A 14,558-nucleotide genomic window follows, 5' to 3' on the forward strand; every position below is an offset into this window, starting at 1 on the left:
TTTAATCTGAAATAAGAATAGGACACAAAATTAATTTGTCGGGTTTGATTAGTTTTTTAAAAAAATTTTTAGGGAAGTTTTATGCTAGATTTTTTTCGAACTGGTATAAAGATATGCTGATCTAGAATAAAAAAAACTTACAAGTTTCGAATATCATAAATACCAAATAAAGAAACATTTAAAATATAGTATAAAAACTAAGACAAATAGTTAATGCTTAACAGTGTCTTTAAAATATGTGTCTGGAAGTACATGGTTATAATAGTGTTAATATAAGTAAACTAGCCTAATATTTTGCGACGTACTCGACTTCAAGTTTACAGATTTGTTGGAATGCATTCTCAAACTGCAGGATAAAAATAATTTGCACCAGTCAGAGTGTACTTTTCACGTAGGTGTCATTAAAATTTAAAAGCCTATTCGACATTATGATACTCAACTATTATTAAAGTGATTTACTTTATGCGATAAAAGCTGACACCCATCCAACTTTGCAATGAATAGCTGGTTGACATTTAAATTGGAATTCATCCAAAAATCAATATGCGTTGCTCCTGCTTTCACGTCAAATTGTAAACGGGTTTTTCATCGTCAGATCATAAGGGTCACATGGTGGGAATGACCAGTCGAAAGAAGGTTTGCTTACTGCTGCAGGGCACCTGATCCCACCTCTCATGTCCTAAGAGGTCCATGTTTGCTCATTTACAATTTGTATTTTTTCAATAACTTTTATATACCGGGTATATAAAATGGAACCATGTACTTTACTTCTATAAGCATTTAATCAGCAAGCCTGTTGCATCAACATGCATTTCATTTACAGAGACATGAAGACGCTACACACTTTGAAATTCTTTAATGTATCAAAATATATGTTGAAATGGACATCAAATAATCTGTACGAAGCAACTATTCACAAAACACAATTCACATGACAATTGTTATGGAGAATATGTACATTTATGCGTTTGAAATGTAAGGTGGACATTCTATAAATGAAATCATTTTACTTTTGAAAATAATAAAATTACATGTACGAAACTAAAGAAATTTAAATAAAGTATAACTTCATATATTACTTAATATATTTAACGAATGATAAAAACAAGACGTTTAAACATTAAAAAAATGAACAATAACCCGTATATCTCTGCATTTTATCATATGATATATGTATAGGATATATGATATGAGATCAGTAGTAAAGAAATGTGACAAACAACTATGTTTTGTTTGTGCAAATGCACTCAAATATAACTTTATAATTGTTCCATCAGAAGTATTTACAGACTCAGAATTACATGTACTAACTTGATAAACTGTAAATCAGAAGTTCAGTTACATTCCAGTCTAAGACATTTCATCACGACTTATCAGACTCAGACACCTCAGAAATATCTGACATCTCAGTGTATCTGTCTGATAAGATGTGTTCTTATCTCAGAAACATCTGTCTAATCAAATAAGTTCTTATCTCAGGCATCTCAGAAACAGCTGTCTAATCAGATGAGGTCAGAAGGGGATGTTCACTGCTCCATGGCACCTGATTCCACCTCTGATGGTTTTTTAGGTCCGTGTTTGCTCTGCTCCTTTTCTGTATTGTTTTATGGACTGATATTGAATATTGTTTGTTATCTCCACATTATTCATCTTCGAAGGATTCAGACATTAACATACATTGAACTCTGATAAGCATAAAACATCAGTAATATTCATATATTTCAGGAATTTCCGAATTTTCATATTATACAATTTGAATAATTTAGCACATAATACCAAAACTACGAAAGAAAAACAACCCCAAAGAACGTCTTGTCTGGGCTAATTGTTACAGCCGTTTCTCTGGTAATCACTTTAATCTGAACTGTGTCCCCCTTCTTTAAATAATGCAAGCCCATCATATTGCACGTCTTCTCCTTTGCATTGAAGAAATCCGATATTTCATTTGGTTCATATTTGTCAATACTGTCGGCACAGTGAAAGATTCTTTTGTCCGAAACAAAAATTCCGAAGAATTCTCTAGGATCCTTTGTAAATTTCTCTATCTACCAAAAGAAACAAATTTTCTTTAAATCAATTCAACTTAATGCATGGTATCGATGCAGAAAAACTAATATAAGCTTAATTTTTTCCAGTCATTTATTCTCTAAAAAGGATTATGAAAACAGTTGTCTTTCAATCGCATTTCACTTTCACAGAAAATTAAATTACACTGGTTTTCAATCTTCTTCTGTTGTATTAAAATTTGATTATCCTAATGACCATTCCTCAAAAGGCCCGATAGGAAAGAACATGAGAATACTTGCAAATTTTGTAGAATATATTTCAATAAGATAAATTCTTGGTTTGAAAATTAACAATCTGAATTTGCATAAACATTATTAATATTATAGTAATGTTTCAAGTGAAACAATACACATAAAAATTCATTTTAAAATATGCACACATATATATTTTGGAAAAAAACCCGTTTATATAAAATAACTTTTAAAGATATATTTTCTTCATATATCCTTATACAAAATTAGGTTTCCATTCCACTTTTTAAAAATGGAGGTTATGCCATAATTTGGGTCTTTCAACAATCAGTTGAAATGTCTATGGGTACCCGTTATTAGTAGAATATTTTTGTATTCAAGCAAAATTTATCCAAAAACTTCATGAAAAAAAGTTCCTTGCTTTGGTCTTCAATTCAACATTTGAATATACCGATGACGTTTTATTAAGTGTCAATAATCATTTTCATTCTTACTTTGATTTGATACATGTCTTTGATTGATTGATTGATTGTATGTTGTTTAACGTCCTTTTGACATTTCTTAAAAGGAAGTAAAAGATACCACAGAGTTAGACATATATTTTTTTTATTTGAATATTTCACACAAAAAGACATTGATAGTAACCCAACAACAAAACTTTCAGATAAACACGATTAGTTCAACTTTTCTTTTGTCAGCTTGTCTTAATATTTATGTAACAATATATGCCATTATCAACTAAGGTGGACTCTATGCCTTTCAGTTGATGTGTATACTCCTCGTACGAACGAACTCTAAAACGACGCAAGCTACTAAGCATTGACAAATACGTTGACAAAACAAGGATCTCAACAGTCTCGTTTAAAGTCATCAGACTCATCAACATTATATGGTGGATACAATGCCCTTGTTAACAAAGGCAATCTATTATTAACGCGAATGTTGAATCATTTTTAAATAAAAAGTCGTTAGGCCATTGTTTTCGCACTGATTTACATTTGCCCTGGCCAGTCACGACAAGGAGCACCTGCCAGGACTGACCAATCGAGAGGAAATGCTTACTCCTCCATGGTACCTGACCCTATCCCTGATGGTTTAGAGGTCTTGGTTTGTTATGTTCCAAACTTGTATTGTTCCAATGAACTTTTGAGCTTAATTAATTACTATTCAATATCTACAAGTTTCATCAGTCTAGATTGTTTTAAATGAAAGCTGTCCATTAAGATAAATACGTGGTATTTAATGCACCAGGTTTAAACTGATACTTTGTTGGAACAAACCTGTATTCTTTGTAGCTAATGGGCTTTTACGAAGAGCGCTGACTTTTACAGTTGACGGCATACTTTTACACTAGGAAAATGCACAGAAGCTCTTTTACGATATAACATTAGCTCAACATTCAAATAAACGAGAATAACGGATTATTTCAATGCAAATATAAGTTGTCCATGATTTAGCTCAACATTCAAATAAACGAGAATAACGGATTATTTCAATGCACATATAAGTTGTCCATGAAAAAAACGACAACCAACCTACCCTCAACTCACGGCCTTCACATGCAAGTGCCCCTAACACTCTATGATCATTAACAAGGTTTTCTTATGTGTTATCAATTCTGTACCTCCGTACATGATACAAGTTTAAATGTCCAAGTATGCCGTCAACTGTAGAAGTCATTGCTTCTCGTAAAAGTCCACTAATACTTAATATTAAATCATATATATGGATAAAAATACATGGAGTTCAGAAGATATTTGACAACATTATAATTTAACGAACATACTGCCAGAATGGGTGGACTTTTTCAAACAACAGGGAATAGTTTAATTTCGCTTTAATAAGGTACCATACACATACCAATAGTTTAGTTTATGTTACAAAAAATAACTTTAATAAGATACCATACACAGTTACCTGAGCATATAAAAGATATAGTCCTGATTGTAGCACTTCAAATGATTCGTGTCTATCCGTATTAAGTCTCATTATGGTGTTTTGGTACTCATTTTTCATCCAGACAGCTTCTTGAAAATATGGAATAGCTTTGTATTTCTCTGTAAATGTGAAATTTAAGATAATGAATTTTATAAGAATCAACTTATTATATTGCAGTTTGTTCAAAAACTTTGATAATTATATTTTTTAATTTGATTCTTGTTCAAGAATTTCCATATATCAAAATAATGATCAAAGAAACTTACACAGAATGAATATTAACCATGGTACAACTCTGAGATGAAATTGATATGTTTTCTTTTTTCCTAATGTTGATACTAGGGAATTATCTTAAAATACGTCAGATACAAACATAATTATTGCGTATTTATTCATAAAGCGTGAAAAACCAGAAGTCTCTGTCGAGACTGAAGCTCTACTGGTTTGTACTTATAGCAAAGGAAGAGAAAAGTTCTTAAGAAGTTGGGAATTGAAACTTTACCACAGCAATAAAAAGAATAATGATCCTTGATTAAGTCTCTTTATGTTCTTAGTATAGTCTACTTGCATGCCACATTATATTAAAATCAGATCAAAATTGTAGGAGGAGTAGCATTTTGAGATTTTTTAACAGAAATTTCTATTTTTAGTTACCATGGCAACACCGTTAATCGAAATCAAAAACCAATATACAGAATTACGTATCTTAGTGTAGTCTACTTGTGTGCCAAGTTATATTGAAATCAGACCAAAACTGTAGGAGGAGTAGCATTTTGAAAGAATTTCACAGAAATTTCTATTTTTAGTAACAAGGCAACACCGTTCATCGAAATCAAAAACTGATAAACAGAATTATGTATCTTAGTGTAGTCTACTTGTATGCTAAGTTATATTGAAATCAGACCAAAACTGTAGGAGAAGTAGCATTTTGAAAGAATTTCATAGAAATTTCTATTTTTAGTAACAACGGCAACACCGTTAATCGAAATCAAAAACCGATAAACAGAATTATGTATCTTATTGTAGTCTACTTGTGTGCCAAGTTATATTGAAATCAGACCAAAACTGTAGGAGGAGTAGCATTTTGAAAGAATTTCACAGAAATTTCTATTTTTAGCAACACGGCAACACCGTTCATCGAAATCAAAAATTGATATACAGAATTAAGTATCTTAATGTAGTCTACTTGTGTGCTAAGTTATATTAAAATCAGACCAAAAATGTAGAAGGAGTAGTATTTTGAAAGAATTTCACAGAAATTTCTATTTTTAGTAACCACGGCAACACCGTTCATCGAAATCAAAAACTGATACACAGAATTATGTATCTTAGTGTAGTCTACTTATGTGCCAAGTTATATTGAAATCAGACCAAAACTGTAGGAGAAGTAGCATTTTGAAAGAATTTCACAGAAATTTCTATTTTTAGTAACAACGGCAACACCGTTAATCAAAATCAAAAACCGATACACAGAATTATGTATCTTAGTGTAGTTTACTTGTGTGCCAAATTATATTCAAATCAGACCAAAACTGTAGGAGGAGTAGCATTTTGAAAGATTGTTTACAGACAGACAGACAGACGGACAGACAGATGGACGGACGACGGACGCATTACTATCGCATAAGCTCTTCTGGTCTCTGACCAGTAGAGCTAAAAAATTACCTCGACTCCAAAATGTTCTGTTTGAAGGGCAATAGAAGTCTTCTTTACTTAGTACACAATCTACAATGTTACAAATTGACAAAAAGGTAAATGTAGCTCTAAACATTGCTTAAAATAGTAGAGGTAAGATCAAATAAAAAGTTAAGGAATGAAACTTTAACCTTGCGGAGGAAGAGATGATTTCCACTTTAGAAGTTTTTAATTTCAGATGCAAACTACTTGACTGGATAATTATATAGAAACCACGGTGATTAATTGTAGTTGAATTATATCCACCTCTCGCGGTTTTGCTTCAGTCATCGTGCTTTTACATGGCAGACAATCTAAACCAATCTCCGTATGTGGCATACTTACCTTTTACATTCGGTGGACTGGTAATAAAATGGGCTGCTTGAAATTTTCCCTAAAAACAGAAAAATCGAAATTCTTATAAAATATTTCTTTTAGAACATGTTTTAGTGAACAGGGCCACATGATGAGACACCTATTAGTAACATTAGTAATACTGCTTCATACAGGTTGGGAAAAAATCAAACAGACCTCCAAACCATCAGAGATAGGATTATGTTCCATAAACGTTTAGTACGAACACGGATATAGCGAATTCACCGATATAACGAAGTTTTTCTGGGTCCCCGTCAAAATTCTTAACAAATCTTTTTAAAATTTTACGGTTATAACGAACTCTGATATAACGAATTTACGGATATAGCGAACTGATTTTAGTCCCGTTGAGGTTAAATATAATGAATTCTACATCTTTTATAACGAACTTTCAAAGATTTCAAAATTTGAATAATGGAACTGACTTTATTTTCTCTCAGCATTTGTATATAAAATTCAATTCATAATAAAACCTTAGTTATCGAAGGTATGTTTTGTAATATTTGCTTCCCCAACATATTTGATAGTAACACTTGAAGGAAAACATTCATATTGCGAATTCGCTATATATGGTTATACGAATTCGTTATACGGATATAACGAATTACGGATATAGCTAATTAAATTCACAGGTCCCCAGGACTTCGCTATAATCGTGTTTTACTGTATTATTTAGAAAGAATTTATAAGAAATAACTGCCATTTCATTCAAGCTTATAAAATTCAAACATGCATTTTTTTCTCTTAGTTTCTGCATTTACGTTATAGTCGCTTACTCAAATAAAATCTGTATATATATACTGAGTTTGTATACTAAAATTGAAATTAACTTACAGGGGGGCCTTGTATGCCAGGAATTCCTGAAAAAGAGTGAAACGTGAACAACTGAAAATGTGAAAAATGTTTACTATAGCTAGACTGCAGTGATTTATAGATAATTATGTTCTTTTGAGTTAAAGTACAAGTTAATCACTTGCGTTTAAAGTTTCCGAGTAAAAAATGTTCTAATGGGAGTTTAACAACAAATTTAATTTTTAATTTTAAAAATAGAAATGCAGTTTACTTTTTTGTAATATTATAGAAAAACATGCTTATAACGAAGCGCCGGTAATGGGCGATTTTACTACGTCATACATGTATATGTAATTCGTTGTCATCATATTCTTTATATGTTTAAAACCCACGAAGAATGAAAATTTCTTCGCTATAAGCGTGAAACCATTATAATCGTGTTCCACTATAAGCGTGATTTAATATACTTTCAACTTGCCTTTTTCTCCTCGGGGACCCGGAGCCCCTGGTGGACATTTACATCTTCTGCGTTTTCTGATTTTGCTTCTTCTACGTTTGTTCTTTCGGTTTTTCTCTTTAAAAAAAAATACAGGAATCTTATTCGCATATTTTACTTTTATGACAAGAACAAGAGTATTTTAAGTTCCATAACTCTTCCATATCTCTTTCCAACACTACGCCTTTACATTTTCCCTGTCTCTTGTAAGTTTCTTAAAAATTCCAAAGCTTACAATAACTAAACTTTATTCGTATTAAATTTTCTTTTTTGCTTATCGCTTTATACTTATAAAAAGTAAAATTCTACTTAGAAACTAAGTTGTCAACCCTGATACAAAACCTACTAGGTTTGGGTGGTTTAGTTGAAGTGTCGACGCTCCGTTCGATTCTTTTCACTTCTTCTGATACACTAACAGTGTGCATCACGGATACAACTGATTCTATGGAGTCCTAAAATTTAAAAAATTCTATAATTTTATTTTGACAAATTGACGTTATTGATCAAACATAGATCTAAATCTGAATTGAGAAATCATAAGAATTTCCAAAATGCAACGTACAATGAATGTCAGAAACAGCTTAGTAAAATTCTAGAAAAGCAATTAAATTTGAAATATATTTTTAAATTAATTTATTCCAAGTAGATAACAACTTACTTACTTTTTCATTGTCTTTATATTCAGGAAATGACATGGATGCTACAATTTTGGAGAGTTCCCTTACTTCACTCTTCAACGCTGACATTTGGTAGGCAGACCAAATGCAGTAAAGAAATGCAGCAACAAGCAACACGTTCTTCGCAACGGAAGATGCAGATAAAGAAAAATTTATATCTACTTTCCTTTTCGGTTCAGACATTTTAAAACTGCAACAGTATTAAAAATTTGCAGTAAAAAGGTAACATTTCCAGGGTTATTTGATTCTGAGAGTTATTCCTTTGCACATGTTTCTGACTGCGACAACTTCTATTTTTCCCGGGAAGAAGTCTAAAAGCGTTACTTCCTGTGCCGTAACAAGAAAGTTCAACAACCCAATTCGTGGAATTCTAGCAGGTGCCCCTGTTGAGCATAATGCATATATATTTTACGCTACATTATTTTGCATATTTAAATGGGACAGGTATATTGAGTTCGTGTCAATTCTTCTTAAATTTAATGACAATTAACTGAATGGCCTTCAGTGCAATTTATCTGTGGCCGTGATAATAATATTTACATGTTTGATAAAAGAACAGGGATTATAGGAGCATGTGTTCAGTTTATTTTTTACATATCTCTACTACGTAAATACCGTATGACACGTGATACAATAGTGCATTTCAAACGAATTTTTGAAATTTGTCTTTTTTTCCCTACTAGGATCAAAACGTGATTCTGATTTTTACGACTTGTAAAGAATGATTTTTAATTGATAATTTCCATTTACATATCCGTATATATACTAGTATTTGAAACTGGGGACAGGGAATTTTTCACAATGTAGAGAAGAGAGTTAAAAATTTAAATGTTTAGGCTTTCATGGGACCTCATTTTATACCGTCTCGTCCGAAGAACCGGTCCCCACGTCTCAAAGTGGATTTGAACCCGCGACGTAAGAATAAATTCCTTATGTCGACTTTAGAGCAAACTCTCTAACACTACGCCATGCCATAGACTTAAAAAAAATGACCAGATTAAAATTTTCCTACCAGCAAATTTCTTCTAAATGGCATTATACGTTAGTAAAGTAAAAGGTGGAGATAATGAACAGTGTTAGATCTCAAAAAAATCTATAAACAATACAACGTTAAGAGGGCATAACACACGAACCCGTAAATTCCAGAGGTGGGATCAGGTGCCTAGGAGGAGTTAACATCCCTGCTGACCGTCACACCTGCTGTGACCCCTATGTATTAATCAGGTAGACGGGAGATTTCGGAGTCAAATTCAGTATACAAACAAAGACCTAACAATTAGTATAAAACAAGTCAACGAGAATAAGACTCCAAGTTATTAGGTCATATTTGATAACAAGGTCATTTACATATTGTTGACTTTAAATTCAAAGTGGGTATGTGAATTCCCTGTAACATCAACTTAAGAGGCATGTCTAGCTTTAAATACAATTTTCGTACCCAGAGCAAGCTCTTGAGTAGCGAATAAGTTAGAAGACAGAAACACCATAAGCAGGTGAGAGTGGGAAAATGCTACATTTATAAACAAACTTTACGATAGAAAAGCTGGTTATCTCGTTTGTCCTGTAATTTAGTAGTTTTTTTTTAAATTAATTTTAGCCTTTTTAATTCCAAATTCTTTGAGATATACCAAGTCGACAAATACTCAGTAAATGAAAATATACTGTTAATAGATAAATCATTAAAGAGATGTTAGATGTGATTCAATTTATTATTCAGACAAGTTTTTCAATGTCATTATATGTCTACATATTTTGTCACGTTTTGAGCAATATTGCCCCAAAGTTTGTATTTTCAGGCTTGAGTATGACTGCTGTATTTGCTGTAAGGAATCTGATGGAGAGCTGACTACCCTGTTGTAGAAAGAAAACACCGGACACACTACAGGTTTTCCCTTTGGAGTACATAAAAGGATTAGAAGGATTTGATCTAACGTAGTCGAGGCTTTCCCGGCAGTCCAGCTTACGATTGCTGTCAATGTAGATAGCTACGTCGTGTGATGATTTTGTGGCCTGGATCAAAACCTGGAGTATATTAATATACGACAAAAAAGTTTTATACTGTATCAAGTAAAGAATGAAGGTTTAAATTATGGATGATACAGTATCAGAACTATAGGATTAGAAGTTATGGAATGGAAAACAGATTGTAGGGGAAAGGTCAGAAAATTTATGAAACACCTGCAAATACTTAACAAAATAACAGAAAAAGAAAGGAATCATCAGAAAATTGAACCTGAAAAGAAGTACATTAAAACAGTCAAACTACTACTAGTTTGTGGACTGGAGTTTAGAAGGGCTAACCTTTATCTGTAGATATTGATAATGTAGTATGTACTGATATGATTCGTAATCCATATTCACTTTCTATTTACTGATAAAGGTAAGTGTCAAAAGCATCAAGAGATAAAGATGGGCGTAGAAAACTATTTCAAGGCAATCCAGTAACACAGTGCCAATGATCTATTATTTTAATTATCAACAATACCAAAAAAAAAAAATCTTATTTACAGTGTATGTTATTTGGCTTAGAAAATAAGTGGAATTGCAGAAGAAAATAAAGATATGCAATGCATGGTTCGTTTTGCAAGACAATTGTTCATTGATAAGAATTAAATTAAAATAGAAAAACTCCCTTCTTATTACATGTTTTACAAGAAAATGATAAATATCTACCATTGTAACTGTTAATTAAATGAAAATATCCTGGTAACTTAAACACTGGGATATACAGACTTTCCAGCTGGTAAAGTGCTTTTAAAATCAACATCAACAAAGAGAAAAAAAGTCATGGGAGCTGTCACAAATTATAACGATTGGAGGATACAGAAACTGGATGCACATTAATACAAGAAACATGTAAGCTTAGGTTGAATTACGTAAGTAAACTCCAAATGATTAGCAAAGGGATGAAAGAGAAACTGAAGTATAAATTAAAATGGAAAAGAATCTGAAAGTTTACATTGAAATATTAAACTTCTCCAAATTGGACTAAAAAAAATCTTGCATCTTGTGTCTACAGTGTAGAATACGAGATCGTTCAAAACAGCAAGTTTACAATGACATAAGAAGAAACTTGTAATCTACCAAAATGGTACCAGATAAACCGAAATCTTACATTGAGATACAAAAGATGAAGGCCAGATTTGGTCACTGTGAAGGAACTTGTGTCTGCTTGGCTTTGTGAAAGGGGTTCAACCTCCTCAATATGTTGTGACTTCATCCAAGATGAAGGTCTGAAAAATTTGACTCCGTGTAGAGGATCTACAAAGAGTTTGTGGATAGAGTATACTACAATATAGATTCTAGAATGTGGAAACAATTGGAGGCAAAGGAAATTATAATGTATTGCTACAGCAGAGACGTAATAAGCTTACCATTTATCATAAATGTTTGGTTTGCACAGAAAGTCCCCGACCAGACGTAGCAGCAGGAACCTGGAAAAAAAGAGCTTCCTATGATTAATACATTAAAAAAATCAAAAAATAGGATGTAAATAACGGTATGGTTTATTAACTCTCGCTGCTCTTAAAGAAGTTATTTTGATAATTTAATTTGCTTTTGACTTGTTGTTACGTAATGTTTAATCTTCATTATGAGATGCTTTCATACTGAACCAACCTTTGCATTTTATTCCTTGTTTCTGATAAATGTCGTGATACTCGTGTGGCACATAATGAACTGCAGTTACTCCTGAATTGACCTAAGACAGAGACGAAACGAAAACATTAGTAATAAATTTTCATCATAATTTTGTTCGGATTGAATATGATTATCAGTTCAAAATTATCAGAAGATGAGAACTTACATCACTGAGTAATTCCAGACCTGAAAGAATAAAAAAGAATTACAATTATGCGATATCATTTCGTTATTGAAAAAGCTCGTAAGTTGTTTTTTTAAATAAATACTTATTGAAAACCAACTTAATGCAAAATGGAAAAAATCGTACTTGGGCCTCCAGACAAAAATCTTTTCATTCCTGTGTTTTCTGAAAAGCAAAAACAGACAAATTGCTCAACTCTTTGAAGTTTTTCTTGCTCAGTTACTTTTGTTGTAAATAATTACTTTCATTGTATTTCATATACTTATAATACTTGCATCTTTCTTATACCCATTTCAGTCGTGAAACTTTTTTAAAAAAGAAAATACTTGGAAGCCAATTCAATATTTTAATTATTTACGTTCTCACGCAAACTATTTTATGCTATCCGACTAGAAGCGCAGTATATACTTAAGTCGTTATTGATAATTATATACTGAACTACTACCTCTGGTCAGCATATTTGTTCTATAACTATCTCCAGCAACTTCGTCTTGCATTCTTTCAAGATCAATAACTGACTTTTGGTCTATACTCTACAACAGAAATGTGTATTAAGAGACGGTGTGCTTTGATGCATATTACAAAAAAAGAAATTATTTGAAAAATTGTTTTTCAAAATATAGAACAGGAACAAACCGTGATATTCCAGTTGAAAATTTTTGTTGAACTTAAGATTCTGCTCAGATTATTCACTTTTTCCACTACGTTTTGCACTTCGTTCATCATCTTTATATAAATGACAAGCAAACAACTGCAAACTCCAATGACCATCATAAAAAGTAATATAACAGCAATTTTAATTCCAGCTTTCTTTCGATACTTTTTAGACGTATATGCCATTTCATTTAAGGAATAAACCTTGCAATTTGTCATATTTACTCGTCACTATTGGAAAACGTTTTGGCTGTGTCAATATTATTACCCGATAGTGTAATCAAACAAATATAGGTACATATATGACATGTGTAAACTTAATATAGTAAAAAGTGCTCCGATTAACCTGAAATCAGCAGCCAACCACGGTATAAGGATGGGTGCGGAAGTTAGTTAATTTCTACAGGGGTTGTGCAATTCTTCAGTAGGTGGACTTGGTATAACCTGGTTAGGACAGTGGTGTTTCGGTATTGAATTCGATTACATCATGCGGTCCACTCCTCCTTATACTGAATCGCCCAAAAGTTCAAAAACTCAAATAAACGACCCGATTTACATTTACTAGTATTTCATAGAAAGTTTATAAATACATTTTTCAGGACTTTTCGATCTTAAAGTTCATCCTTCATTCATAAAGGTGGCAACTTTATTTTAGTATACGTTGGTCGTTCTTTTCGGACACTGACCGACGTCGATAACACTATAAAAGTACTATGTAGTACTCTTATCAGACCGATTAAAACTTTCGAAAGGAGGAGGGATTTTCCATTGGAATGCAAAAAAAGGCGGATTTACAGAGCTGGATGGTTTCTCTTTTGATACCAATTTATATAAAGGCCAATTATTATGTGCGTTATGCTATCCCAGTCTTCTTTCCGATTTTGTATTTGCCTATAATGTAATTTGACAATGTAAAACTGAAGAACCCAATAAAATTTTTTTAACTGCAACACATTCTTCTTGCACATTGATTAAATCTATTTAATTTTACTTTTCTCACAAAGCAGGTGATAGTCAACATTATATTCAAAATTGCATTTTGACTTTCTCTAAAGCAAAGAGATATAGGTATAAAAATCAAGTTAATGTCTGTTATTTTTATATCAATAGAACAAATTTCAACAACTTAATAATCATAAAAAAGGAGACAATTTACATTTCCCCCCTATACATGTTACAGATTTTAACCCCCTTAATTACTCTTAAATGTGACCCTTCTGACTGAATTTGCTTCCAAAATCGAAGCAAACAAAATGGCAGCTTTTACATTGCATAGCAGAAAGGTACTAATTAAAACAAGCAAGTGGTAACTGCCTGCACAAAATGGAAAACGTTGCTATGAGGATTCAAGTTTGAAATTTGAAATAATTATACTTATCCATTTCTAAAGCTGACCATTTGAAAAAAAAAATCTATGTTTATTTCTTACTCCATTAATGGCAAAGTGTCTTATTATAAAACATTCAAGTAATGCTATGAATTTAACCTGCCTTCTATGCAGATTGCTCTGTTGAGAAGGTTTAGCATTATTAAACCATTGGTCTGTAAATAGTATGGGAAGCAGTAAAACAATGGCTTGTGGATAACAGTAAGTATTGACTTTTTTAATGTTCACCAAGCATGTATCTCCTTTTTTAAATTAATTCTCTATTTCCTTAGAACCTGAGTATATTTCCACAACATCTTTCAATTTCACTGAATCAATTAACAGCTAAAAGTACCATTTATGAGAATAAATAAAGATTGCAGATTTATGAAAATCAAAATATAAATATATATATCATAAATAACAAAAATACAAATAAAAAAGAAAAGTTTTTTTTTTATTGGCTCTACATTTACATTATAAGCATACTTGGTACACTTAAAAT

General features: G+C 31.9%; 2 protein-coding genes across 2 annotated transcripts; both read right to left on the reverse strand.

Annotated features, from left to right (window-relative positions):
- Positions 1 to 866: 866 nt before the first annotated feature.
- Positions 867 to 8,895, reverse strand: LOC134229759 (ectodysplasin-A-like). Its single transcript, XM_062711552.1, has 8 exons — positions 8,196 to 8,895; positions 7,880 to 7,985; positions 7,516 to 7,611; positions 7,080 to 7,105; positions 6,216 to 6,264; positions 5,862 to 5,921; positions 4,176 to 4,315; positions 867 to 2,045 (listed from the first exon to the last, which is right to left on the reverse strand). Exons 1-8 carry the CDS (start codon positions 8,391 to 8,393, stop codon positions 1,782 to 1,784), a joined length of 939 nt encoding a protein of 312 aa, XP_062567536.1. The 5' UTR covers positions 8,394 to 8,895; the 3' UTR covers positions 867 to 1,781.
- Positions 8,896 to 9,894: 999 nt separating this feature from the next.
- Positions 9,895 to 13,091, reverse strand: LOC134229772 (uncharacterized). Its single transcript, XM_062711567.1, has 8 exons — positions 12,670 to 13,091; positions 12,479 to 12,566; positions 12,160 to 12,198; positions 12,016 to 12,035; positions 11,829 to 11,910; positions 11,585 to 11,644; positions 11,326 to 11,471; positions 9,895 to 10,232 (listed from the first exon to the last, which is right to left on the reverse strand). The coding sequence occupies exons 1-8, from the start codon at positions 12,904 to 12,906 to the stop codon at positions 9,966 to 9,968; spliced, it is 939 nt and encodes a 312-aa protein (XP_062567551.1). The 5' UTR covers positions 12,907 to 13,091; the 3' UTR covers positions 9,895 to 9,965.
- Between the last annotated feature and the right edge of the window lie 1,467 nt (positions 13,092 to 14,558).

The sequence above is a fragment of the Saccostrea cucullata genome, unplaced genomic scaffold (assembly GCF_032062105.1).
Source record: "Saccostrea cucullata isolate Sc308-1 unplaced genomic scaffold, CSIRO_AGI_Scuc_v1 ctg287, whole genome shotgun sequence".
Classification (NCBI taxonomy): Eukaryota; Metazoa; Mollusca; class Bivalvia; order Ostreida; family Ostreidae; genus Saccostrea; species Saccostrea cuccullata.

Excerpts from the sequence above, each read along its gene's own strand:
- LOC134229772 (XM_062711567.1), bottom strand. The coding sequence starts at position 12,906 with ATGACAAATTGCAAGGTTTATTCCTTAAATGAAATGGCATATACGTCT. Across the intron at positions 12,567-12,669 it reads TTTTCAACTGGAATATCACG|AGTATAGACCAAAAGTCAGT; the intron begins GTTTGTTCCTGT and ends TTTCTGTTGTAG. Across the intron at positions 12,036-12,159 it reads ATTTTTGTCTGGAGGCCCAA|GTCTGGAATTACTCAGTGAT; the intron begins GTACGATTTTTT and ends TTATTCTTTCAG.
- LOC134229759 (XM_062711552.1), bottom strand. The coding sequence starts at position 8,393 with ATGTCTGAACCGAAAAGGAAAGTAGATATAAATTTTTCTTTATCTGCA. Across the intron at positions 5,922-6,215 it reads CAGTCCACCGAATGTAAAAG|ATTGTGTACTAAGTAAAGAA; the intron begins GTAAGTATGCCA and ends GTAACATTGTAG. Across the intron at positions 2,046-4,175 it reads TATATCTTTTATATGCTCAG|ATAGAGAAATTTACAAAGGA; the intron begins GTAACTGTGTAT and ends TTCTTTTGGTAG.